This window comes from Diospyros lotus, chromosome 1 (assembly GCF_014633365.1).
Source record: "Diospyros lotus cultivar Yz01 chromosome 1, ASM1463336v1, whole genome shotgun sequence".
In the NCBI taxonomy this organism is placed as follows: Eukaryota; Viridiplantae; Streptophyta; class Magnoliopsida; order Ericales; family Ebenaceae; genus Diospyros; species Diospyros lotus.
In genome coordinates, this window is record NC_068338.1 from 27,868,507 (window position 1) to 27,894,126 (window position 25,620).

The 25,620-nt window shown below is 38.1% G+C and overlaps 1 protein-coding gene across 1 annotated transcript; it reads left to right on the plus strand.

The window, feature by feature from the left end:
- The first annotated feature begins 3,387 nt into the window (after nt 1–3,387).
- Nucleotides 3,388–4,997, plus strand: LOC127792627 (heavy metal-associated isoprenylated plant protein 9-like). Its single transcript, XM_052323214.1, has 6 exons — nt 3,388–3,461; nt 3,573–3,833; nt 3,942–4,035; nt 4,119–4,276; nt 4,376–4,469; nt 4,543–4,997. Exons 2-6 carry the CDS (start codon nt 3,693–3,695, stop codon nt 4,761–4,763), a joined length of 708 nt encoding a protein of 235 aa, XP_052179174.1. The 5' UTR covers nt 3,388–3,461; nt 3,573–3,692; the 3' UTR covers nt 4,764–4,997.
- The last annotated feature ends 20,623 nt before the right edge of the window (nt 4,998–25,620 follow it).

Below are 25,620 nucleotides of genomic sequence, written 5' to 3' on the forward strand. Positions count from 1 at the left end.
AGCAATCTCAGATTTTTCTAAAATCCAAATTAGACTCTTGAAGTGATTTTTCTCAAGGATGATCAAATCAATTGAATCTTAATATGAACCAAAATAATTTTTTTAGGATTAATTGAATGAAAATCAATTGAATCATAGCATTCAATTTTATAAAAGAATATAAATACAAATTGGAATTAAAAAAAAAATGACAATAGACATAGAAGAATATAAATACAATTGAAATCTAATTTAAGCTTGTTTAAATAAAAAAAAATTACAATATAAAACTTCAACCAAACTTATTCCCAAACTAATAGTCAGAAAAGATACAAACGGTGATTTCTGCTAAACAAAACTGCTAATCCTGTTTCTTCATTTGGGCATAAATGGCTTTTGCTCAACGGAAAAAGGCACAATTTTGATTTATATTTTCTTTTCCAAAACCACAATTGTGAGTTTTGTTCAATGGCAAAACCACGATTTTGGTTTTGCTCTTGGCTGCAATCACAATTGTTGTTTTTGCCCAAAATCTGAATACCGCATTGACGGTTTACATAATTTCCATTGGTATTTTCAAGAGCGGTGAATGATGAGTTGGCTTTGATGTGACATGAGAGTTTTATTTTGAGAATAAGTTTGATTAAAGTTTTAGTTTGTAAAATTTGTATGATCCTGCAAGGCATATCTTTATCAGATTCTCCTATTAACTACCTTCAATACACAAATTTATTTGTTTGCATATACTCATGTATTAAAGATTAAGATTGAACACCCTGATCTTTGAGCATCTAATTTAAACATTCAAAACTCATTCACCCAAAATTTTTCTTTTCTTTCTAAAATAATTCTCATAAACAGAGTATAAGCATACTAATATACTCAAAATCAGTGAATCACATAGCTAAAATAAAAGAAAAACAATTAATCACAAGTTCACAACAAATCAGAACAAAAAAAACACCCGCATAAAAATACCTAGAAAACTTAAAAAACAACACACCCAAAAACAAAAGTTAAAATAACCAATTAACTAAAAATAGGAGGTATATTTCCCTCATTTGGTAGACAATCTCTTGCTCTCATATTTACACTCTTGTTTTTAAGTACTCTATTTCTACGGTAATCTTACTTAAGCATCGAAAGGTCCACGCGGAGACTTTTGCCCGCGCCCCTAAAATTTCATTAAAAAACTTTAAAATATTCAAAAAATACATAAATTTTATAAAAAAATCTAAAAATTTCATTAAAAAAACCTAAAAATATTCAAAAATACCTAAATTTCATAAACAACTCTGAAAAGTTTATAAAAAAGACTTAAAAATATTTTAAAAGACCTAAATCTCATAAAAAACCAAACAATATTCCAAATAAAATATCAAATTTCTTTAAAAGACATAATGAAAACTGTGATAACAAGAATTTAAATAAAAAAAATAACAAAAGTTTCATTAAATTCATAAATCTTGTTCTCAAACTGTCAAATGAGATTTTAAACAAAAAAAAAAGGACAAAACAAACCTCATCAAAATTTTTAAATATTTTTAGATCTTTTTTTATAAAATTTTAGTTTTTTTTATTATTTTTAGATCATTTTTTTAAAAATATAATCAGAGACTAAGTGTCAAAATTTTTATTTGTTGAGGAAACAAATATCATATTTATATATTAAGCCTAATTTAAAAGATTTACTCATAAAAACCGATGTGTTTATACACACGTTAATATTCTATCATGGTAAGTACTTAAAACAGTAAGTTTTAATAATTAAAATATTAAATCTTAATGTTTTATACATTAAGGACTAACATTATATTTTTTAATTATTGTGAGGTTGTCATATGTATTAAGACTTATTTATTTGATATTTAATACACTGCTTAATCCAACATTATAATTTAAAAATTCAGTAACCAAAAATTAATTAAAAATGACGGACTAATTTAATGTAATTTGTAAATAACAGAAATAAATGGTCGAGAAGATTTTTAAAAAATGATGGAAATTTTTGTATTTATATTAAACTCTGGGGGTCTGAAGTGCGATTATCCAACAATAGCAATCGGGCATCACCCAGATTGATGACGTCTGAAGGGGAAACGTCAGGGCTCAGGTAACAAAAAAACTATTAATATTTTCGGGTGGGACCACATCGGTGGTCGAGAAAAGCAGCTTTTTTGTCGCTCAGAGCACATGACCGATTCAAATCGAGACAGGGGTTGAAGAGACAGAGCTTTTTTAACTATATTTTTTGTTACCTTAAATTCTCCAATTAACTAAAAATTAACTGTTCAATTAATAGTGATAAATAAGATTAAACCCCTTTAAAAAAAATTAAAAAGTAAATTAAAAATTCTCCAATTAACTAAAAATTTTGTCTAAATAAATTAAAAAGTTAACTATAATCATAAAAAAAAATTATTTACAAATATTTATTTTTTTACACATGAGTTAGTCCTTTAATATTTATATACATCTTACACATACAATATTATTATACAATTCAAATAAAATTATATATATTTTATCAATAAGAATGAACAATATAATCTGTTTTTAATTTCTGTTAGAAGATATCGGCATAAATAAATTAAAAAAAATTAATAAGATATTTTCAAAATACATGATAAGAGCTAAGCTCAGGGGCAATTTACAATATACCCATTAATTTTTGGATTAATTACACCAATAATAATCTAATTTTACATTCTATTACTATTTGGTCACTTAATTTTGAAATGTTACCTATTAGTCACTGATATTTCAAAACAGTTACTGCTTAGTTACTGAACTTTGAAATGTTACCTATTAGTCATTGATATTTCAAAACTGTTACTGCTTAGTTACTGAACTTTAAAATGTTACTTATTAGTCACTAATATTTCAAAATTATTACACTGAACTTTAAAATATTATTTATTAGTCGCTAATATTTTAAAATTGTTCTTTATTCGTCACTCGTGAACTTAAAGTTCAGTAACTATCGAGTGACGGGTGAAAACGATTTTGAAATATCAATGACTAGCAGGTAATATTTTAAAGTTCAATGATTAAACACTAACAGTTTTGAAATATTAGTGACTAATAGGTAATATTTTAAAGTTCAGTGACTAAATAGTAACAATTTTGAAGTATCAGTGACTAACAGGTAACATTTCAAAGTTCAATGATTAAGTAATAACCGTTTTGAAATATCAATGACTAACAGGTAATATTTCAAAGTTCAATAATCAAACAGTAATAGAATGTAAAGTTAAGTTATTATTAGTATAATTAACCCTTAATTTTTCACTAAACTTGTGAACGAGGGGAGATAGACTAACCTAAGAGGAAGCTTCCCGGATACCGTGATTCTCGCCATGCACTTGTATAAATATGTATCTGACGAGACTGCGTAAATCGGCGTTCCATCAATTTGCGATACGAGGAGTATTTCATCTGTTCGATCGAAAGGAGAGTGGTTGTTGATCACCATGGCTCAGGTAAGTCTCAACTCAAGCCGCGTTTCGATCGCTTAACCAATCAAACTCGCAATCTCTCTCTGTGAATTGGATTTGTTGTGTATTGATGTTCGATTGATTGATTGATTACAGAAGGGCAGCGAGAAAGGAAGCGACAGCGAGGACAGCAGCAAAATTAGTCCCGGGGACGAGATGCCAAAGAAGAACAATAGACAGAGTCTCGAAGAGACGCTGCCAGAGCCGTTTTAGCAGATGTTGTCGAGGGAGGAGCAATCCAATACCCCCCCACCGTCCGAAATCAGAAACAACAGTGACGTGGAAGGAGACGGAAAGGCAGAGAAGGCGACCGTTGAAAAGCTTCTGGCGAATCCGAATCACACCAATTCGAATGAGGTGACTCACTGAGTCACTCGACTGACCCCTTTGCTCTATGCTTTTTACTCTGTTCAATCTAAATTAAGTAAATTGGTTATTGTTTTCTTCTTGTTCTCATATTCTCAGTCTCTGGTGCGTACGGCGGAGATGACGGTGGTTCAGCGTTGCAATTGCGAAGGATGTATCAAGGAGACCTGCAAGATCATCAAGAATGCCAAAGGTCAGATTATCTTCCCGCCCTCTCTGATGATCATTTCCATATAATCCCATGGTCCATATCTAATAGAGTCGCTTCTCTTGCAGGATGCCACGATATGTCCATCGATAAGCAGAAGAATAAAGTGACAGTGAAAGGGACGATGGACATGCTGAAGGCTCTGGCTAATAGAGTGTCCAAGAAGCTCAAAAATAGAACCGTGTTGATTGTCCCGCTGGACGACGACGGCAACAAATCCAACAAAGTACTTCTTGCCCTCCTAACCTCAATTGGCCGTGGAATTTTATGTTTGGTTTAAAATTAATTGTCTACTTTTGTTTGGGTTTGTGATTTTCTCACTCAGCCTCCAGTGACGACGGCGGAGCTGAAGATGGCAGTGCCCTGCGTGTGCGACGGACATCTCCTCCAGATTCGTAAAATCGTCGAGAATACCAAAGGTGAGACTATCGTTATCTAATCCACAGCCTCTCCATCTTCCGTACACCATCCTCATGCTTCGATTATCTGCAGGCTTTCATTCTTGCAAAGTGTCCAGTGATGAAATGGGGAAGGCGGTGGTCAGCGTGACAGGGACAATGGACGTCATCAACGCCGTCAAGGAGAAATTGGAGAAGAAGCTCAAGACGTCGGTGGAGATAACCACATCCCCACCAATATTGGGCGATTTAGACCACGGTGGCTCTGAGAATAAGCGAGGCCGGAAACAGAGGAAGTCCGCCGCCGACGGCTAAGGAAAATGTAATGCACCACGATCCAACTGGGTATCCAAATCCATCTATTTACAGCTACGGCGGGGACTATGCCTTTCGGGTACTACGGGGACTGTACCCCCTTTTAGAAGGTTTTAAAATGGATAATGATTTTTATGGTCCGAATCTTGTCTAAGAGCGTGAAAAGAACAATGAAGTGGGTATTTTTCCCCCTCAACTGGAGGGTTGATACTGATGCCACTCTCAAACTACAGATTACTGTCCTTGAACAGAAGCCAGTCTATTAATTAGCATCACACTTTTATGTATTGTTATATTATATTTTGTGTTCTTATTAAAAATATCATAACTGAATATTTGTATTTATATAACAAAAATTGTTATTTCAACACCGAGCAAGGAGGGGCCAAAAGGACTGGCCGACGTCAGCCCAACTTTTTCCGGCTCGATCCGACGCCCACTAGGCCGATGGGCCACCCCCTGATTTTACGGCCATACATTATTTAATAATGAGTGACGTTGTTGCATTTCATTAGGTGAACAGAAAAAGAGTCTATTGAAACCGCAAATTTCGGCTCATTTAGACCACAGATCACGGCGGCTCTTTTTTTTATATTGTTACATTATCTTTTGCCTCATTATTAAAAATATTAAAATTGAGTGTTTAGATAAAAATTTTATTTATATAAAAAAAATTAATGATCATATGTAGTCCAAATACAAATGGATCTTATTGTTAAATCATCATCTAATATAGATTAGGAATGGGATAGATTGGGGATAGGTTTAAGCTTAAACTTTGAATAGTTGCCATTACATAAGTTTATTTTAATTGAGGATGAAGTTAGCACTGTTAATATAATAAAAATATTGTTGGATGATATTAGACAAAAAAATAAAAACTAAAAACTAAAATAGCTATCTTCCAAAACTGCAGCCAAGTTAATGCCATCTTCCAAAACTGCCAAAGAAGATATTGATCTTTTTCTTGCCTAGTTCTTCTTCCATCTCAGGATCCGGCTTCACAATCACCGGCGTCGGCCACAACACCACCATTACCTTCTTCCCGAAGGACGACCGCCGCCACACCAGCACTAGAAGGAAGCCGATCAGCACCGCCACCGCCGTCGTCAGCCCAGATCTGATCGAGAATCGGCGCTAGAGCCGGCAACGGGGACGTCTCGGCGGCGTTCGAATGGTCATCCTCCATCATCTCAGTGATCTCACAGAAATTCCTTCCTCACATAGTCACAGCAACGAATTTTCCTTTCTCATTTGAAGCTGCTTGTTTGGGGAAGTAATGCACACCAGGCGTTTGATAAAATGTCGTAGTTAGTCTTGAACACGAGAGATGTAAATGAAGAAATGGAAGAAAGAGAACTGGATTTTAATGGTGCTGTATAGCTTGTGCATCATCAAGAATTACTAGATTTAAACTTTTTGTGGCCTGAAAATATGTACATTAGCAAGAAGTCTCTTGAGTTTGTATTTTTTAGTTATTTCTTTTTTAATGACATCTCTTTTAAATCATAATCTTGGGTTGAAATCAATTATAGTCATTTTAATTCTTGGCCATATCTTTGTTGGCTGATATAGCTTTCAGATCCAGCCTCAACCAGAAGATCAAAGATCATAGATACTCTTTCTTGATACATGATTCTGTTAAGAATCCCAGAAAACATCTTCATGCTTTGGTGAATCAACACTTGAACAAGAAGCGATGATTCAAACATAAAAGAAGTTATTCACAATGATTCAAACATAAAAGAAGTTATTCACAGTGAACCACCCATAATTGGACATGAGTTGTTTCTTAGCTGAAATAGTGAAATTGTTGGCAATGAAGCACCCAACGACACCGCTTTTCACTCGAGCAGGAGGGTCAGCTGCAATCAGTGCCACGTGGCAGTGGAGGGAAGCTTGGCAACCGCCTGGGCGTCCTTCATTTCGATCGTGCTCCTTGTCTCGTCTTTATGCAATCTGGACCGTCGATGCTGCCTTTTATCTAATGCAATCCGAGTCTTTCAAATGCATCGTGCGACCTCTATTTATTTACTGTGCATCGGGGTGTGTAATGTGACAGATACGAGAGAGAGAGTGAGTGAGTGTAGTCGCTAGGGCTTGAGGGGGTCTTTCTCATTCTTGATTCAAACTCTCTTCGACTCCTTCTGGTCATCTCTCTAGTTCGAATAGGGTAAGCCTCTGATCTATTTTTTGTTATGATTTTGAGGTGTTTTTGATAGAGAACTTGTCTCTGTAACTACGAGTGGTTGTGAGGCTTGTATTTAGTGTGTTTGTAAACCCTATTTTTAACTTCGATAGTGTAGTGAGCTCTCCGTTACCAGATCTCAACGTGGACGTAACCCTTTCGGGTAAACCATGGTAAATCTCTCGTGTTGATTCTGCTTTCCATTTTTTACTCGTATTTGTTTGTGGTGTATGTTGGTTTCCGATTTGGACTCCGTTGTATGTTAGAAAAGGTTTTATTTCAGTGATTCAAAGTGTGTGTATGGTTGGGTTGCTTTCTGTTTGCGCAACAAGTGGTATCAAAGCCATTTCTTTGATACGCACTGTGTGAGTCCTTGATTATTTTCTAATCCACTCAGAGTCAGGTTAAGGTTGTTAGTCGCCTGGTTAATCCTATTTTTTAGCCTCTAGGGTTTTCTGAAAAGTCACGGTCAGTAGGTGTTTACTGTGTGTCTTTGTCAGTGTCTAGGGTTTCATTAAGATACCTTTGTGCAAGGCGAAAATGACAACAACCCGATTTGAAATCAGAACATTTGATGGAAAGGGAGATTTCGAAAGTTGGAAAAAGAAAATGAAAGTATTACTTTCTCATCATAAAGTGCTTATTGCACTTGAACCGGATGACAGAAAATGATCCATTGAGCAATCAGCCAGGACCGATGAGATAAGGGAGAAGGCATTCAACCTGATATTTCTCCATTTGGGGATGCTGTTATCAGAAAGGTAGACGGTATGACTAACCCCCTTGACTTATGGAATAGGCTTGAATCTTTGTATGTTGTTGTTTCTATTCCTAACTTAGTTTATTTGAAAGGTATGCTATTCAATTTTAAAATGAATGCATCAAAATCTATAGATGATAATATAGATGAATTTACTAAACTTACAGTAATGTTAAGAGGGACTAACCAAGCCTTAGATGATACTAGTAAGGCAATGATATTATTGAACTCATTACCTAATGATTACAATGTAGTTAAACATGCTTTACAGTACACTGGTATTGTGCCTACATTAGAACTTGTAATTTCTGGTATCAAGGTTAGGAAATTAGAACTTCACACCTCTAAAAAATCGGGTAACAACTTATTTGTAAAGGGAAAGTTTGAAAAGGGTCAGAGTAGCTTTAACAACAACCAGAATGGGGGTACGGGGTATAAGGGAAAACAAAATAGAAATAAGAGAAAATAAAAACAATCTAAATGGAAATGCTACCACTGTGGAAAAGAGGGTCATATAAAAAAATACTATTATGATTTCATTAAGAAACAGAAATAGGGTGAGAATGTGACAGTAGCTGCCAATAACTCAAATGCCTTGACTAAAGTTTTAAATATCTTATGTACATCTACTGTAAATAAATGGATTATGGATTCTGGATGCTCTTTTCACATGTGTCCAAATATAGATTGGTTTCAAAACTTTAGCACTAAAGAAACTGGCACTGTTTTTATGGGAAATAATCATTTATGAAAAATTAAAGGTATAAGTGACATCTCTCTGAAACTACATGATAACAAAATTAGAATGTTAACTGATGTGAGATATGTATCTGGACTCAAACGAAACTTGATTTCGGTGCGATCGGGTTTAGTGTGAGCGATTTCCGCAGTTCACCGATTTTTTTGAACACCCCCTAATGACTAGTATATAAAAATATAAAATAAAAATACTTGAAATTAGACACTCAAAACTCATCCACCCAAAACTTTTCTTTTCTTTCTCAAAGTAATTATCATAAACAGAGCATATACTAACAGACTCAAAATCAGTGAATCACATAGTTAAAATGAAAAGAAGACGGCTAATCACAAGTTCACAACAAATCAAAATAAAAAAAAAAACACCCACACAAAAATACCTAGAAAGCTTAAAAAACAACACACCTAGAAACAAAAGTTAAAGTAAAAGGAAATCAAAGTGCGTACTGAACAGGCGAACATAGATGTTGATTATTGAAGGCTGAAGCGAACGAGGCTCTGACCCAGACTTACGAGAAAGAGAGAGAGAGAAGGAAATGAAAAAATTGAAAAGGGAAAAGTGGGTTTAATGGGAATAGAACAGACGACGGTAAAAAAAAAAGTTGGGCAAAGAATGGGGAAGGGAAGACAAAAGGCTAGATTGTATTTTGTATTTAATTTTTTTAATAAAATATTTATTATTAAAAAATAAAAAATATAAATAAATTACAAATTTTTGAAATTGGCTGCCTTTTTAATTTGGGGGCGTTAGGCGGGCTGCCTACCTCGCTTTACTGTTGGGCCAGCTCTGTTCATAGTATAAGATGGTGTTTTAATTAGGCTTAAGAGTTATTAGTATTAATTTTTAAATTATTTAAAGAACTAAATTACTGTTTGAAAAAGTTCAAAGGGATTGATTTTTTATTTTTAAAACTTTAAAACTAATTAAAAAAATTAACTTCGACCCTTGAAAAGACTATACCACCCCCAAACAAATTAAAAAAATTTCAATCATGTTCATGTTCCCCGATCACATTCGTGCAATCAGTTTCTCATCTTCTTTCTCCTCCCTCCCAACACCTCCTGTCCGTCATCTCTGGCGTCCATTATCTCCGGTGGCTGCGTGCAATTACGGCGTCCCTTGCCCGTCACTGTTGGTTCATCTTCCTGCTGTTGTTCTGCTCATCTCTTCCTCAGCGGTGACCCAGATCGAGAAGATGTCCGCCGTTATGTACCAAAGGTAACCTTGAATGGTTGAACGAAATTCTTTTGAGCTCTAATTGAGTCCAAGTCCATGAAACTGATGGACCTGGTATATGGGCTCCAAGCCCAATTACGCAATTGGATTGGATGAATATATTATCAACTCAAGCTCAATATGGTAGAAGAATTAAAATGAAAATATTCGTAAAACAGTGTGATGAATCCACCTAAGATGTCACTTTATTGTAAGCAGGCAAGTGTTTGCTTACAAGTGTCTTTGGATTATTATGGAAGGCTGGCTGATGAACAAAGCAAAGTAAATTAATTAAAAATGAACAACTCATGACAAAAGAAGATCTAAGACAAGCCTTGGGGGGCGGGTGGGGGTGGGGGTGGGGGTGGGCTTCAAAATATGCAAATCACCAACACCTTGAAAATATAAATCAACCTGTTTAAATAATGATTTTTGATAAATTTAAAAATAAAAATAAAATTTATTTTTTAAGCTTGAGTTGAGTTCCATCTTACATTAACTATTGTCCAATTCAATTTGCAAAACATTCTCACAAAAGTCAGAAAATTCCCACCAACAGTTTCTTTCTTATTGGAATTGAAAAAGCGTTTCCAATTGCATAGGCCGATATCGCCGCCTCCGGTGTCAGCCAGATGTCGGCAGTGGTCAACCAAACTGGGCCCAATTCGTTTTCACTTCCTCCGAGAGGTATTTAATAATAATTTATAAATAAATATTAAAAATTATCTAAATATCAACAGAGAGGGTCCACGGAATCAACCATTCAAATGTGTTACTTTAACGCTTGACACGTGCATGCGTTGTGGTTTTTAAAAATTTCCAAACATGTCAAAAATTTAAGCGTGTTTTCTTCGTCGGGTCGGTTGGGTTCGGGTTGCCTAAGTTACTGCACCCAATTTAAATGTGTTACTTTAACGCTTAGTCCGAATATTTTTTTTAATGTTTATATATTAATGTGTTATATTTTATAAATTTAATATATAGAAAAGTTTTTAAATCATTAAAAAAATATAACTTTTAATCTCTCAACTAATATTTTGACATATTTTTTATTTTATTAAATTATTTTTATCATTTTGAGTATTTTATATTAATCTTTAATTCATAGGCACGTTACGGGCGTGTAAAAGGGGCAAAGGACAAGTGAGCAATTCTAGGGGCTTAATACGTAATAATGGGGTCTCAAAACTATTAAGAAATGTAACATTTACCCTATCAATTAAAATTTTAGTACATTTATTTTTCAACTACTTTTTTTATCTTAAATTCTCCAGTTAACTAAAAATTAACAGTTCAATTAATAGTGATAAATAAGATTAAACCTCTTTAAAATGTCAAATTAATTTATATACATCAGACTAATTATTCACACGCAATCTTTTATAATATCACAAAAATAAAAAAAATAAAAAATTCATATTTTTTTAATCCCTATAACCCTTTTTTCTTTTTTCTTTTTAACCATACACCACTGCCACCATCTACATTTTTTTTTCCTTTTTATTAGCCACCACGACTATCACAACTATTTCACTCTCTCGAGCTGTTCACCCACAACTTTTTGGTGGACTTAAAAGTTTCGTGATGGTAACAACAATATAAAGGGATAATCGATGTAAGTGAAAAGTTTGTAGAGACAATCGGGGTAAAATTTAATGAAATAATTTTTAAAACCCCAACCGAAGGCAAGCTAATAATTTTTTTTTTTTTACTGGTAACATTTCTCAAATAAATTCATGCCACATTTGCTAGCTCAAATATCAGAAAATATTTGTAAGAACAACTCTAGACAATCTCATCAACGAGTACTACCATCAAAATTCTAAGAAGTGTCCAAATTTTATTTGGTGTACTTTCAACCTCAATCAACATCTATTATAGGCAGTGTCAATTACAAGAATGATAGAATAAGAAATAATGCATTTTGATATTTTCCTCAGTTTCAATTTTATCCTTCCAAACATGATATAAAAACCATGTTTGTTCCACCAAGTTAGAGAATTGAGATTCAGAATGTATTATATATTTGGGTTGATTAGACACACAATATAATATACCATATAAGAGTGTCACACTAAATGTTATTCTTCAATGTCCAAATAGCATTTTAGTTTATTAAAAAATAATTTTATGTTTGGTCAAATTATTTAAAAATGTTTTTTTAATACTATTATATATATGTTTGAAAAATTATATTAATAAGAATATCTCTGTATTTAATATTCTTTGTATTTTAAAATATTTAAAATAATTTTTATGATTCATTATTATTTTTAACGTTCGCATGAAAATTTTTACCCGCGTTTCTAATCGATTTTATTTTCAGACAAATTATCCATCATTTGGAGAGGTTATCCATCACTCGGAGGAATCATTCATCATTACCATTTTATCTCGGTAGAGTGATTCATCATTGTTACTCCATTCTGAAAGTGATGATGGTTTTTGGGACCGACCACCACGTGCCACCTCTGTGAATGAACCTCAGGAATCGGATCTCGGACTTGGCGATGTCGGACCTCGGTGATAGGACCTGCAAGACAACGGAGTGACGGGACTAGGGTCCCTTGGGGTGGACTCCGACGCTCAAGTCAGTAGAATAAATGCAAGTCATAATAAATGTAAGAGCTGTAGAACTTTTTATACCTGATGAGGACCCCGATCAAGATGGAACGAGTCTCGCAATCCAGCCCAGATCTTTTGGACTCCGCACCGGATTGTTGACTTGCCACGTGTCAGTCTCTCGGGCAATCCACGTGGCGAGCAAGGCCACTAGCGCGTAGGGGTATTATTGTAATTTTATATAGTGCCACATCACTTAAATGATGAGGGTTTTTGGGACCGACCACCACGTGCAACCTCTGCGAATGGATCTCGGGAATAGAATCTCAGACTTAGTGATGTCGGACCTCGGTGATAGAACCTGATAAGGACCCCGATCAAGATGGAACGGGTCTCGCGATCCAGCCCAGATCTTTCAAACTCCGCACCGGATTGTTGACTTTCCACGTGTCAGTCTCTCAAGCAATCCATGTGGCGAGCGAGGCCACTAGCGTGTAGGGGTATTATTGTAATTTTATGTAGTGCCACATCACTTGTCCCCCACTCCTTGAGTTGAGCTGAGAATCACGTTGGGTCGAGGAGTAGCTTAATTTATGAGGTTATCTGATTGTAGATTTTTCCCAAGGTGCATAAGAGTATTTTTAGTTCGGCAAATGATGATGATGATCTGTGAGACCAGCCACCACGCGCCGCCTCGACAAATGGACCTCGGGAGTGGAAGCTTCGAACTTGGGTATTCTTGGTCTCCGATCTGTAGCCTGCACTTCGAACTTGGTTATACCTAGCAGTGTTTGTGGGGATGTAGCCTGTAAGATAATGGAGCAATAAGGCTGGTCAGGTTGGGATTCCCTGGTCTGGTTGGGATTTCCCTTGGTTAGGTTGGGATCCCTTGGTCTGGCTGATCAGGTTGTGATATCCTTTAGTCAAGTTGGGATTTCCCTTGGTCAGGCTGGGATTCTCTAGTCTGGTTGGGATTTTCCCTAGTCAGGTTGAGATTTCCCTAGTCAGGCTGGGATCCCTTGGTCTGGCTGATCAGGCTAGGATATCCTCTAGTCAGGTTGGGACTTCTCCTGGTTAGGTTGGGATTTTCTCTAGTCCGACTGTGATCCCTTGGTCTGGCTGATCAGGCTAGGATATCCTTTGGTCAGATTGGGATTTCCCCTGGTTAGGCTGGGATCCCTTGGTCTGGCTGATCAAGTTAGGATATCCTCTAATTAGGTTGGAATTTCCCCTAGTCAGGCTGGGATTCCCTGGTATGGTTGGGATTTCCTCTGGTCTGGTTGAGATTTCCCCTGGTCAGGCTGGGATCCCTTGGTTTGGCTGATCAGGCTAGGATATTCTCTGGTCAGGTTGGGATTTCCCCTGGTCAGGCTGGGATCCCTTGGTCTGGCTGATCAGGCTGGGATATCCTCTAGTCAGGCTGGGATCCCTTAGGCTATTGACCCATGGATTTCAATCACTCCCACGCAGAAAATGGTGTTGGGCTCTGAATTTTTTCCGGCCATTAGTCCATATTCGGCTTGTGGACGACCTAGAGCACTTGACTCTTAGATTTTTATCACTCTCATGCGAAGGAGGATATTAGGGTCTGAATTTCTTCCGGCCATTAGTCCACTTTCGCCTTGTGGACGGCCTAGGGCACTTGACCCTTGGATTGTTGCCACTCCCACGCGAGGGAGGGTGTTGACTTTCTTCTGGCTTTCCATCTTCGGATTGGGGACGACCTAGGGCACTTGACCCTTAGATTGTTATCACTCCCAAGCGAATGAAGGTGTTGAGTTTTTTCCGACAATTAGTCCATCTTCGGTTTGTGGACGGCATAGGGCTCGTGACCCTTGGATTTTAGCCACTCCCTCGTGAAGAAAGGTGTTGGGCTAGAGTTTTTCCTTGGCCATTAGTCCACTTTTGGGGACGGCCTAGCGCACTTGACCCTTAGATTGTTGTCACTCCCACGCGAATGAAGGTGTTGAGTTTTTTTCGGCCATTAGTCCATCTTCAGTTTGTGGACGACCTAGGGCTTGTGACCCTTGGATTTTAGCCACTCCCTTGCAAAGGAGGATGTTGGGCTAGAGTTTTTTCTTGGCCATTAGTCCACTTTTGAGGACGGCCTAGGGAACTTGACCCTTGGATTGTTGTCACTCCCACGCAAAGGAGAGTGTTGAGTTTCTTCCGACCATTAGTCCATCTTCAGCTTTTGGACGGCCTAGGGCTCGTGACCCTTGGATTTTAGCCATTCCCTTGTGGAAGAGGGTGTTGGGCTAGAGTTTTTTCCTTGGCCATTAGTCCACCTTTGGGGACAGCCTAGGGCACTTGACCCTTAGATTGTTGTCACTTCCACGCGAATGAGGGTGTTGAGTTTCTTCCTGCCATTAGTCCATATTCAATTTGTGGACGGCCTAGGGCTCGTGACCCTTGGATTTTAGCCACTCCCTCGTGGAGGAGGGTGTTGGGATAGAGTTTTTCCTTAGCTATTAGTCCATCTTTGGCTTGTGGACAATCTAGGGCACTTGACCCTTGAATTTCTGCCACTGACATTAAGGAGGGTGTTGAGTTTCTTCCGGCCATTAGTCCACCTTCGGCTTGTGTACGGCCTAGGGCACTTGACCCTTGGATTGTTGTCACTCCCACACGAATGAGGGTGTTGACTTTCTTCCAGCCTTCCATCTTCAGATTGTGGACGGCCTAGGGCATGTGACCCTTGGATGAGTTTTTTCGTGGCTATTAGTCCACCTTTGGGGACAGCCTAGGGCTCGTGACCCTTGAATTTTTCTTTGGCGAAGTGTTGGCCTTTGTGAGATTGCTATTAAATGGAAAGAATCTAAAGTCTTGCCATTAGTCGTAAAAAGAGTACAAAAAGGTTCGGGGAATTCCCCTACTCAACGATAAAACTTCCTTAAGTTTTACACATTCCAAGTATGCTTCAAGGGCTTGCCTTTCATGTCTTCTAGTCGATATGCCCTCGGACTTAAGGATTCCACCACCTGGTACGGTCCTTCCCAATTTGGAGTTAGTTTATTCGCGTCCCAATGATGACTCACGTCAAACCGTCGCAGTACAAGATCTCCTGGCATGAAACTCCTAGCGTGGACTCGTCAATTGAAGTATCTAGCAATGCGTTGATTATACAGGGCTTGTCGAATTCGCGGAAGGTCTCGGAGCTCATCCATCAAATCCAAGTTGTACTTTAGCACTTACTCAGGGGTTGTTTAGAGCCGAGATGAGGCAGCTCTTCCTTTCCCCTCTTGAGTTCCTGGACTTGCCTCACTAGGAAACGCAATCGCCTCTCCTACGAAGTCCCTCATTCTCATGAGGGGGAAGAAGTAGATCATGCCGCCTCAGAGGGATGGATTTCTTGGCCGGACTGGCGAGATTGACGAGGCTCCTGAGTAGGTGAAGGTGATTGGTGCTCTTCCCGCTGAGAGGGCACATGCAAACGATGTTGTTCATTCTAGTGTAAATAACCAGTCAACAACTCAGTTAACTGTTGGACTTAATTTTTCAGCCTGGTGAGTCGGTCGTCTGGCATTGGATTAGTCGGAGGCGATGGATTCTCCCCTTGCGGTGGGGCCTCTAGATTGGCACAGACTTGGCTACGAGTCACGTCTCTTCAGGGAGCCATATAGTTAGTTATGGCAAGGAGCAAAAGTCATTTGACACTTCTGGAAAGATCGAGGTCCGAGGTGAGGAGTGGAAGTCCGAAGCGCGAGGTAGGGAAAGAAGAGGCTAGCGAGTTTGGACGTCGGCCCCCTGATGGGCGCCAAATGATGATGGTTTTTGGGACCGACCACCACGTGCCACCTCTGTGAATGGACCTCGAGAATTGGATCTCGGACTTGGTGATGTCGGACCTCGGTGATAGGACCTGCAAGACAACGGAGTGACGGGGCTAGGGTCTCTCGGGGTGGATTTCGATGCTCAAGTTAGTAGACTAAATGCAAGTCGTAATAAATGTAAGAGCTATAGAACTTTTTATACCTGATGAGGACCCCGATCAAGATGGAACGGGTCTCGCAATCCAGCCCAGATCTTTCGAACTTAGCACCGGATTGTTGACTTGCCACGCGTCATCTCTCGGGCAATCCACGTGGCGAGTGAGGCCACTAGCGTGTAGGGGTATTATTGTAATTTTATATAGTGCCACATCACTTAAATGATGATGGTTTTTGGGATCGACCACCACGTGCCACCTCTACGAATGGACCTCGGGAATAGAACCTCAGACTTAGTGATGTCGGAACTCGGTGATAGAACCTGATAAGGACCCCGATCAAGATGGAACGGGTCTCGTGATCCAGCCCAGATCTTTCGAACCCCGCACCGGATTGTTGACTTTCCACGTGTCAGTCTCTCGGGCAATCCACGTGACGAGCGAGGCCACTAGCGTGTAGGGGTATTATTGTAATTTTATGTAGTGCCACATCAGAAAGAATCATCAATCACTCTAGAGATTTACTCATCATTTAGATAAGTCATCCTTAGACAATCTCCCATACTTAAATTTATTGTTATAGTTCAACAACAACACTATTTGAGAGCACCCTCGCCCGGATATCCCAACCGCCCGGTCTATCCGAACGAGAGCGCCTACATAAGAGAAGAGAAACAAACACGAGACAAAAATACCCTGGCATGCATACATACGAAGAATACAACAGCGGAAGCAAAACAATATACATGCACGCCTACAAGTACCCTGCTAGAACAGCAGTCAAGGAGTATATAAAAATATACAGACACCTGTGCCAACGATAAAAGATACAAGGAACAACCGGGCACAGTCAAAAATGAGAGTCAGAACTCTTAACAAAACATCAGAGAAAATGGGGGCAGCTAACTTTACACCCTACCGACACGGCTGGCTGCTAGGTAGCGCGGTCCTCGCCCTCGACTTTAGCTTTACCCTTACCTGGAATGATGGAAAGCAAGGTGAGTCGCAAGACTCAGCAAGTTTATATGAAAAGGAAGGCTGTAAACGAAATAGAAGAGGAGATCACCCCAAATATAAACCCACATGTACACACAAGTCATGTGACGCAACAACGCAACAGTGCCGCATAATAAAACATATACCGGTCCTTGGGGCCCACATAAAACACCTAGCACCCAAGTCCCATACCAACCTTCCGCTGCTCTGAAAGGCAACATAAATCACCACAAACCTGTGCGCACTGTCCCGGGTCGGTACTCCCGACAGCCGAGCCAAAGGCTCCCTCAGAACGGTACTCCCGTCCGAGAACTAATAACTACCAGTAACCATGCAATGCATATAAAATGCAAGGCGTAATGAGCACCAACGTGATACGAGGCGCCCATACATCCAGGCATCAGGCCATGCTCCGCCCACGTAGTAAATCACACGCGATGCATATGCCCGTGCTGGATGCAACCTGACCAATCTAAAATGTCCGTGATCAAGCATAATCAAATCATGATGATCCCATCATGCAGCCCGAACCCATGTGCATACCAAACCATGCAACAAAAATAAAATAATCAGGCATGCTATAATCACATAACGGTAGAGTAGGTCAGCAGTGCCTGACACCGGTCAGTGGTCAATGACCAGGAGAGACCATCTAACGGCCTAAAATAGACCGTATAACAGTCACACCGTTACCGTACAGCTAACCCTTGCCCCCACTGCCTAACCACTCTAGCCAATAAATAACCAAAAATCTAATAATAATACCCGACAGCTAAGAACCTAGCCCCGGGTGAGTACGACATCATTTCCATAGGCTTGGGGGTGATACAAACCCCCGTAGGCAACCAACGAATAATACCCTCGAAACCAGGTTAATAAATTAAATTATTAATCACACCGTTTAAATTTCATAATTTATTAACAGCCAAATCCAATGAAGGGAGGTCAAATAAATTGACATTGAAAGAATCGACACTGAGGGTATAAAGAACTTGCCTTTCCGGAGATAACCTTAGGCTCGATTTGACCAAACGCGGTCAACGTTATACAAACTGCAATATTTCAATTATAGACAAAATTAATAATATTGGGCTCTAAATAAAATTTCAACCGCAGAAAATATTAATTACTAGCTGCTCTATATACTTGGATAATTAAATCAGGGATTAAACGAGATTTAATCCAATTTTTTGGCCTCAAAATTTCTCAAATTTACGTCGCGCACGCTGCTGAATTTTCTGCCAAAATTTGCTCACTGTTTGAGCAAAAGAAACGCTCGAAATCAGGCTTAAATAAGGCAAAAAGGGGTGGCTGGGAAGCAGCCACGTGGCAGCTGCTTGGACTAACGTTAGAGGCCACTGCCTCTTAAGCAAACGACACCGTTTTGGCCCTCAATTGGCTGGAATTAAATTCCAGCAAAATCAGCAATAGTGCAGCCCTTCCTCAAGCTCGATTCTGAGTCCACAACCCAGCCCCTATGCACGCCTGCCACTGCCTTTATTAATTTCCAGCACTTCACGCACTGCTCCATTCCAATTTCTTAATCTCATAATAAATTATTATTATAATGCTTGATTATAAACTTATTCTTACACTTAATATTATTATTATTGTTGATTAATATTCTCTTTAAATTAAATCAACACAATAGCTACTAACTAAATTAAACTATGATTTACGGGTCGTTACACTATTATTAAAAATATTTTTTAATTTTAACTAAAAAGTATATAAAATACATAAAAGTACTTTTATATTAAAGAAAAAGAACACTTTTTCCCCTCACCACAACACTCAGTATTGTTCTGTAATTTTTCGTTTTATTTTAATTTTATTTGTAAGTCCAGGGACGTGGACTTTTACTTTACCACTGATTGAGCCGATAATTACAATTATAATTACTTGCTGGGAAAGATTTGCAGTAAATAAATGGATAGAAGATTCGAAAAAGTTGAGTCGGCAGTCAACTTTTTGTGAAAGCTATGAAAGAAATTTAAAAAGAGATTCAAAGCCAAAGCCAAGCCAAGAACATAAATACAAGATATGAAAGCTTCGCGCCTTTTGAAACATCCCTTCTCTTTTGTTTTTTTAAATAGAATAATTAATGGAGTTTGTTCCAGATCTAAAAGGGCCAAACTTTTTTAATAAAATAATAAATTCTTTTAATCCTTAAATTTGGATAATATATGTTGTCATGTGAGATGCAAATAATTTGAGATTTAGAATTGGCAACTGCATCCTTTTATGCTTCCCTTGGTTGGCGCAACCTTATGTCTACTCTGATTAGAAAATTCAAAAAATAGTAAAGTAAAAAAGCATGCACATAAAAGTACACAAAAATCATCACTCATTTTAATTCTTTGAAAGGGTGTGTTTTGATAATATGAAAATTTTACAAAAAATATTTTATCTAAAAAATTAAATTTCATCTTTGTTATTTAGTACTTTATATTTTTTATAAAATTCAATTTTATGGTATAACCATTAAAGTATAATTTATCATCTTTTTTATAAAAAAATTTATTTAGGGAGAGATGATTTTTTTTTTCATACAAATTAAAAAATATTTTTTTCTAATTAAATGTTATCAAACATACTCTAAATATAAAAATTTCATAAAAAAATGTTACATCCAAAGAATTGGATTCTATTTTTATTGTTTGACATACTATATTTTTCATGAAATTGAATTTTATGGTACAACTATTAAAGTATCATTTGACCTCTTTTCATGAAAAAATTCATTTAGGAGAGGTAATTTTTATTTTTTATGTAAATTAAAAAATATTTTGTTTCCAATATTATCAAAGACACCCCGGGGTCTTTAGCCAATAGCCACGGATTTCAAACTTGAAGTTGACGTCATCCATGCTTCTTTTGTTTTGATACCTTCTCTAGTAAAATAATTTATAAGACAATTCGAAATACTAAATAGTTATTAATAAGAAAATCACTTAAAATTATTTACAAGCATAATGACAATATAATCACCATTTTATTTAATTTGTTTAAGTTGTGTTTTGACAGAGACAATTAACCCGGTTATTTAGTCTAAGGTAGACTTAAACCGAAATGAATGTCATTTAAATTTAAATATTTAATTTTAAAATATTTCATTTTATTCACTAATAAAAAATACTTATATATGTATACGTAATATTTACATGTATTACGTATATACATATATGTACCTACATATACATATGCATGTGTTATGCATATACATATATATATATGTATATATATGCATGTGGACGTATAAATATATATGCCTATCATATTGATATATACAGATGTATATATACACGCACACATTTACATATATTTACATGAATATATATTTGCTATTTACATATATATATATATCCTCGTATATTTATGTATGCACATATATATAAACGTCGGATACTTGGTCTCTTAATTTTATATTATATAATAAAATAATCTTTGAACTTCAATTTGTATTATAACAATCATTAAATTTTGGCAAAAAGCATAAAAATGCCCCATAACTTTTAATTTTATAACAATCACACACCCAACGTCTAATAAGTATGGCACGTGAGTTATCGTGTGGTCTGATATGGGCCCCGCATTGACCAGGTCAATGAAAAGGCGTCGCATGTCTTGATGTTGCAAGAGAGGAGGTAGGATTGGCAACGAATGACGCAACATTATAAGAGAGGAGACGAACTACATGATGAAGACGAGTAGTTGTAAGCACCCCCGCCGGATATCCCAACCACCTGAACTACCCCAACGAGAGCATCTACGAAAGGAGAAAGAATAAAATATAAGACAGAAATTATCCTGACATGCATACACAAGAATTACAATAGGGGAAGCTAAGCTATACACATGCAAGTACTAGGGGTACTCCGCTTGCACAGCGATCACACGATAAACAAATACATACAGACACCTGTGCCAACCCACATGAGACATGCGGAGTGACTTGGCACAATCAAAATTAATAGAGTAGATCATACTCAAACATTAGAGTTGACGGGAAGTGACGAAACTGCCTGTACATCATACCGACTCTGCCGCTAAATGCTATCTCCCTTGCCCTTGACCCACGCTGCCAGTACCTGAAATGATGGAAAGCACAGTGAGTCGAGAGACTCAGCAAGCATAAGGAAAGAAAGGCTGCAGGCTGAACATATCCAGTAAATTCTCCCAATAACACTAACCCCCAAGCACACACAAGTTATGAGACGCTACAACACAATAGTATAACATAATAAAAGTACATATCGATCCTTGGGGCCTACACAAGATACCCCGTACTCAAGTCCGATACCAACTTGCCGCTGCCCTGAAAGGCAACATATAAATCCACAAACCTGTGCGCGTCGTCTCGGGTCGGTGCTCTCGTCACCAGAATGCTCACGTCGGTCCTCCCGACACACGAGCTGTAGAATAGTTGAGCCGTAGGCTCCCTCGAAATAGTCCTCCCGTCTGAGCCAATGAATTGTCAGTAACCATGAAATGCACATAAAAATGCAATGGCGTAGTGAGCATCAACGTGATATACTGTCGCCCATACATCCAGGCATCAAGCTTGCTCCGCCCACATGGTAAACCACACGTAATGCAAATGTCCATGTCAGATGCAATCTAACCATGCTAGAATGTCCGTGTCATACTCAATACATGAACACCCCAACATGCATCCCGTATCTAAGTGCATATCAGACTATGAACAGTAGCACAATATATCGAATCATGCAATAAATCACATAATGACAGAGCTAATCAACAGTGTCCGGCACTGGTCAACGGTCAGTGTCTAGGAGTGTCCGCTCGACGATCCATATCTAGGTCATACGATAGTTTACTCCAACGTCACCAGACAGCTGACCCATGCCCCACTGCTCGATAGCTCTAGGCTACTCACATTCAAGAAATCCATAATCAAACCCGCACATCTAGGAACCTAGTCCTCCCCGAGTAGGGTTCGACATCAATCCAAAAGAAATGGGGGTGGTACAAACCCCCGTAGGCACACAACACATAAAATTCTAGAAGTCCTAGATTTAATTTAAATTATACCAAATGAATAATAATTCAATATGTGATGTTAGGTGCCGAATTAGTGTAAGATAGGGGATACAATACGAGAAATCACGAAGACTCTCACAGGAAATTAAGAATATGAGGAGAGGGTTAGGAACTTGCTTCTTAATAGCAAATTCCCACCTCCTTGCTCTCCCGCTGCGCAAATTAATAACTTTTACTAATTACACGAAACTTCCACACAAGACCTATATGCGTATTTCCAATAATCTAGCTAAATCGGTACAAAATCAAGACTATTACGGGTATAAGAGATCTCTAAAAATTAGGAAGTGAAGAGGGCTTGCCTTATTTTGTAGATTTTTTACACTAAATGCCCACGCACTGGAAAATAATAACACTAAATTAAGCTAAAATACAGCCTAAAAACAAAATTTAATCCATAGAAAATGTTTAATACTAGCTGATTAACCTACCTCGCCTTTCAGATCTTCAATTGCACGGAGAAAAATCAATTTTCTATTTTTTTCCCTTCCATTTTCTCCCTTTTCGCGCCTCTTCATTCTCCCGAATACTCTCTGTTCTTCCTTCAATTTAGCTTCAATAGAAGCATTAAAAGCAGCCAATTTCACAAGAAAAATCGGCCAAAACACATGGTCAATTTGGCCTTAAAAATGGTGCAAAAACAGAGGGCGTGAGGGCAGTAGCGTGGGCGCACCAACGGGCACCACGTGGCCGCGCAATTGGCCAACACTTGTGTCCCAAAACGGCGTCGTTTTAATCGTCAATGGCTGATTAAAATCAGCCCAAAAATCCCTCGCGCGCACACACAAGCCACGGGTTGATCCCGCGACTGCCTCCCTCGCACACAAGCACGCGACCGCCTAAGCAACTGCTTCCCTCAATATTAGTATGCATTCATTAAATTTAGGTGACTTCTCAGCCCTTTCCTAGATTTGCACCAGCACCCATGACTTCTGAAAAACTCACTTGCACCCCACATTCAATTTCCCCCTTAACACACTTATACCCCAAATTTTCAGAAAATCCACTAAATTAACTTATTTTCCTATTTTTATAAATACTCTCAATTAAATTAATTATTCTAATTCTCATTTTTTCAAAACAACATAAACATTTATTTTTCTTTTACATCCTCAAATATTTCATAATGACTTCAAATACTAAAATTAATAATTAATATTTATCTCAAAATTTCAGGATATTACAGTAGTGGATGACGAGACACTGTAAGAGAGAAGGCAGACAACATGTTTGGTGCCACTATCGATTCACAAACACAAACTGTGCTAAGTTATTGCAATGGCCCGCCTCCCGGAGCCCTTACTGCGGATAGAGGATTCGTGAGAAGGTCATTATTTAAATGATATCGAACAATAACATAAACTACAACTCACACACAACCCTTATTTAAGTCATAATTTTTTTTTTTTATATAACTTCTCATAATCGTCATTACATAGCTGATCACCGTGATCCCATTTGGCTTACATAATACACATATATCTCAAACATAAAGCATTAACCTTAACACAAATACAACGATACCCAAGACTTAATTTCGGGAGAGCTCTGCACTTGCTACCATGACACGACGGCATGGACCCAAACCTCGTTGAACGTACCTGCTATCACAAGTGTTTCTTTTACCTGGAATGATGTAAAACAAACGTGAGTTGCGAGACCCAGCAAGCTCTAGAAAGAAAGGCTAGAGGGTTAAAGATTGGATTCTTCCCATGACACCTCATGCAATTCATGCCAATGCAACGTCACTTCATGTCATGCCCAATACTTGCCTTATCTCTAGATGCATAAACATATAATGAACTTCACATAAATGGTCATTAGGGCTCACATAAAACACACACTAGCGCCCAAGTCCAACACACAAACCTGTTAGTAATCTCTTATAAGCTACTACCATACCATTTTCCTTATATGTCCATTTATGCCGCTCACAACATAAGCTGTTGCCGTGGGTCTCACCCCAAGGTCTTACTATTGCCGTGGGTCTCACCCCGAGGTTTTACTGTGGGCCAAGCCGCCGTGGGTCTCACTCTAAAGTCTTACCGTAGGCCACACCCGCCACTTATACTCATCACCTAAAACCGCACATTCTCACCATGCAGTGCAACAAATAAGAAATGCAACGGCTTTTGTAGCATAAACGTGATGACAGGGCCTCCATAAACCAAGCATCAAGTCATACTACGCCCACATAAGAATTCACACATGCAAAATGCCTCTAAATGTACCGGCTCACCTAAAGAACCCAAGTTAGCTCTTAGATCAACCAGGTCATGCAGATGTTCACACATCCCAACACACACAAAGCATGTCCCAACAGTGAATGCAACACAAGCCCTATGTAGCGCACACATCATGATATACACAAACTAAGACGGGAATCTGGCAGTACTAGCTTTTTTGGCCCGTCTAGCGCTTATTATAATAGCCGATGACTAGCGCCCATATATCTAGCCATCAACTGCCACGACCCACGATCGACAGTCAGTGGCTTTGTACCCCATACCCTTAGATATACATAGACAACATTAAACTTAGTCACTTAAGCTTATCATTTCGCACACTCTATCCATATCAACATAGACTTCATTATATCATTCACGTTCTCATCTATTCTCATACACAGGAAACCATCTCCACATCCATAATAAGTTATTAACAAACTCCATAATCTTGACCATAACCATTTTCTAAGAACCTAGCCCCAACGGGTTCGGCATCATTTTCAAGGAAAGCGGAGCGATACGAAACCCCGTGATGGTCGAAATGAAAGACACCAAGACATCATTGCTTAGCTCGTTCCTCTAACAGTAAACCCATTAATAAAATATAAGTCATAGAGTGGTTACCACGCGAATTATTATTATTAATGCGTGAAACCGAATCACGATGAGGGAGGGTTTAAAATATGAAAAATAATGAAGACTCTCGCAGGAAATTAAGACCATGAGAAGAGGGTTAGGAGCTTGCCTAAAACTGGCTAGTTTAGGCCTCTCTTATGCTCCCGTTGCGAAGTAAACCGTTCTATATAAAATAACAAGTTAACGGCTCAAATTAATTAAATTTAACCGCATAATCAACATAATCTAGCCGTATAAATTTTATGACGTAAACATATAACATTTATGCTAATTTTACTTACTTACTAGAATATTTTATACACTGAATAACTCCAAAATTCTCTGATTTCTCTTCCAATTTCTTCCAATTTTTCTTTTTTCCAGCGGCTGGCCGCCTCTTCTTCTTCCCTCCAATCTCTCCCACTTCCAGTCCTCGAAATGGCCTTGAAATGGCCAAAATCTAGGCAAAAAATGGCCTTAAATAGGCTTAAACAAGCCTTTGCAGCTAAGCAAAAACGGAAGGACTAGCACGCGTCACGTG

Bases quoted from the DNA above. Each gene is read 5' to 3' on its own strand.
- LOC127792627 (XM_052323214.1), top strand. From the start codon at position 3,693: ATGTTGTCGAGGGAGGAGCAATCCAATACCCCCCCACCGTCCGAAATC. The intron at 4,036-4,118 runs GTCAGATTATCT...CTTCTCTTGCAG, and splicing joins GATCATCAAGAATGCCAAAG to GATGCCACGATATGTCCATC. The intron at 4,277-4,375 runs GTACTTCTTGCC...TTTCTCACTCAG, and splicing joins ACGGCAACAAATCCAACAAA to CCTCCAGTGACGACGGCGGA.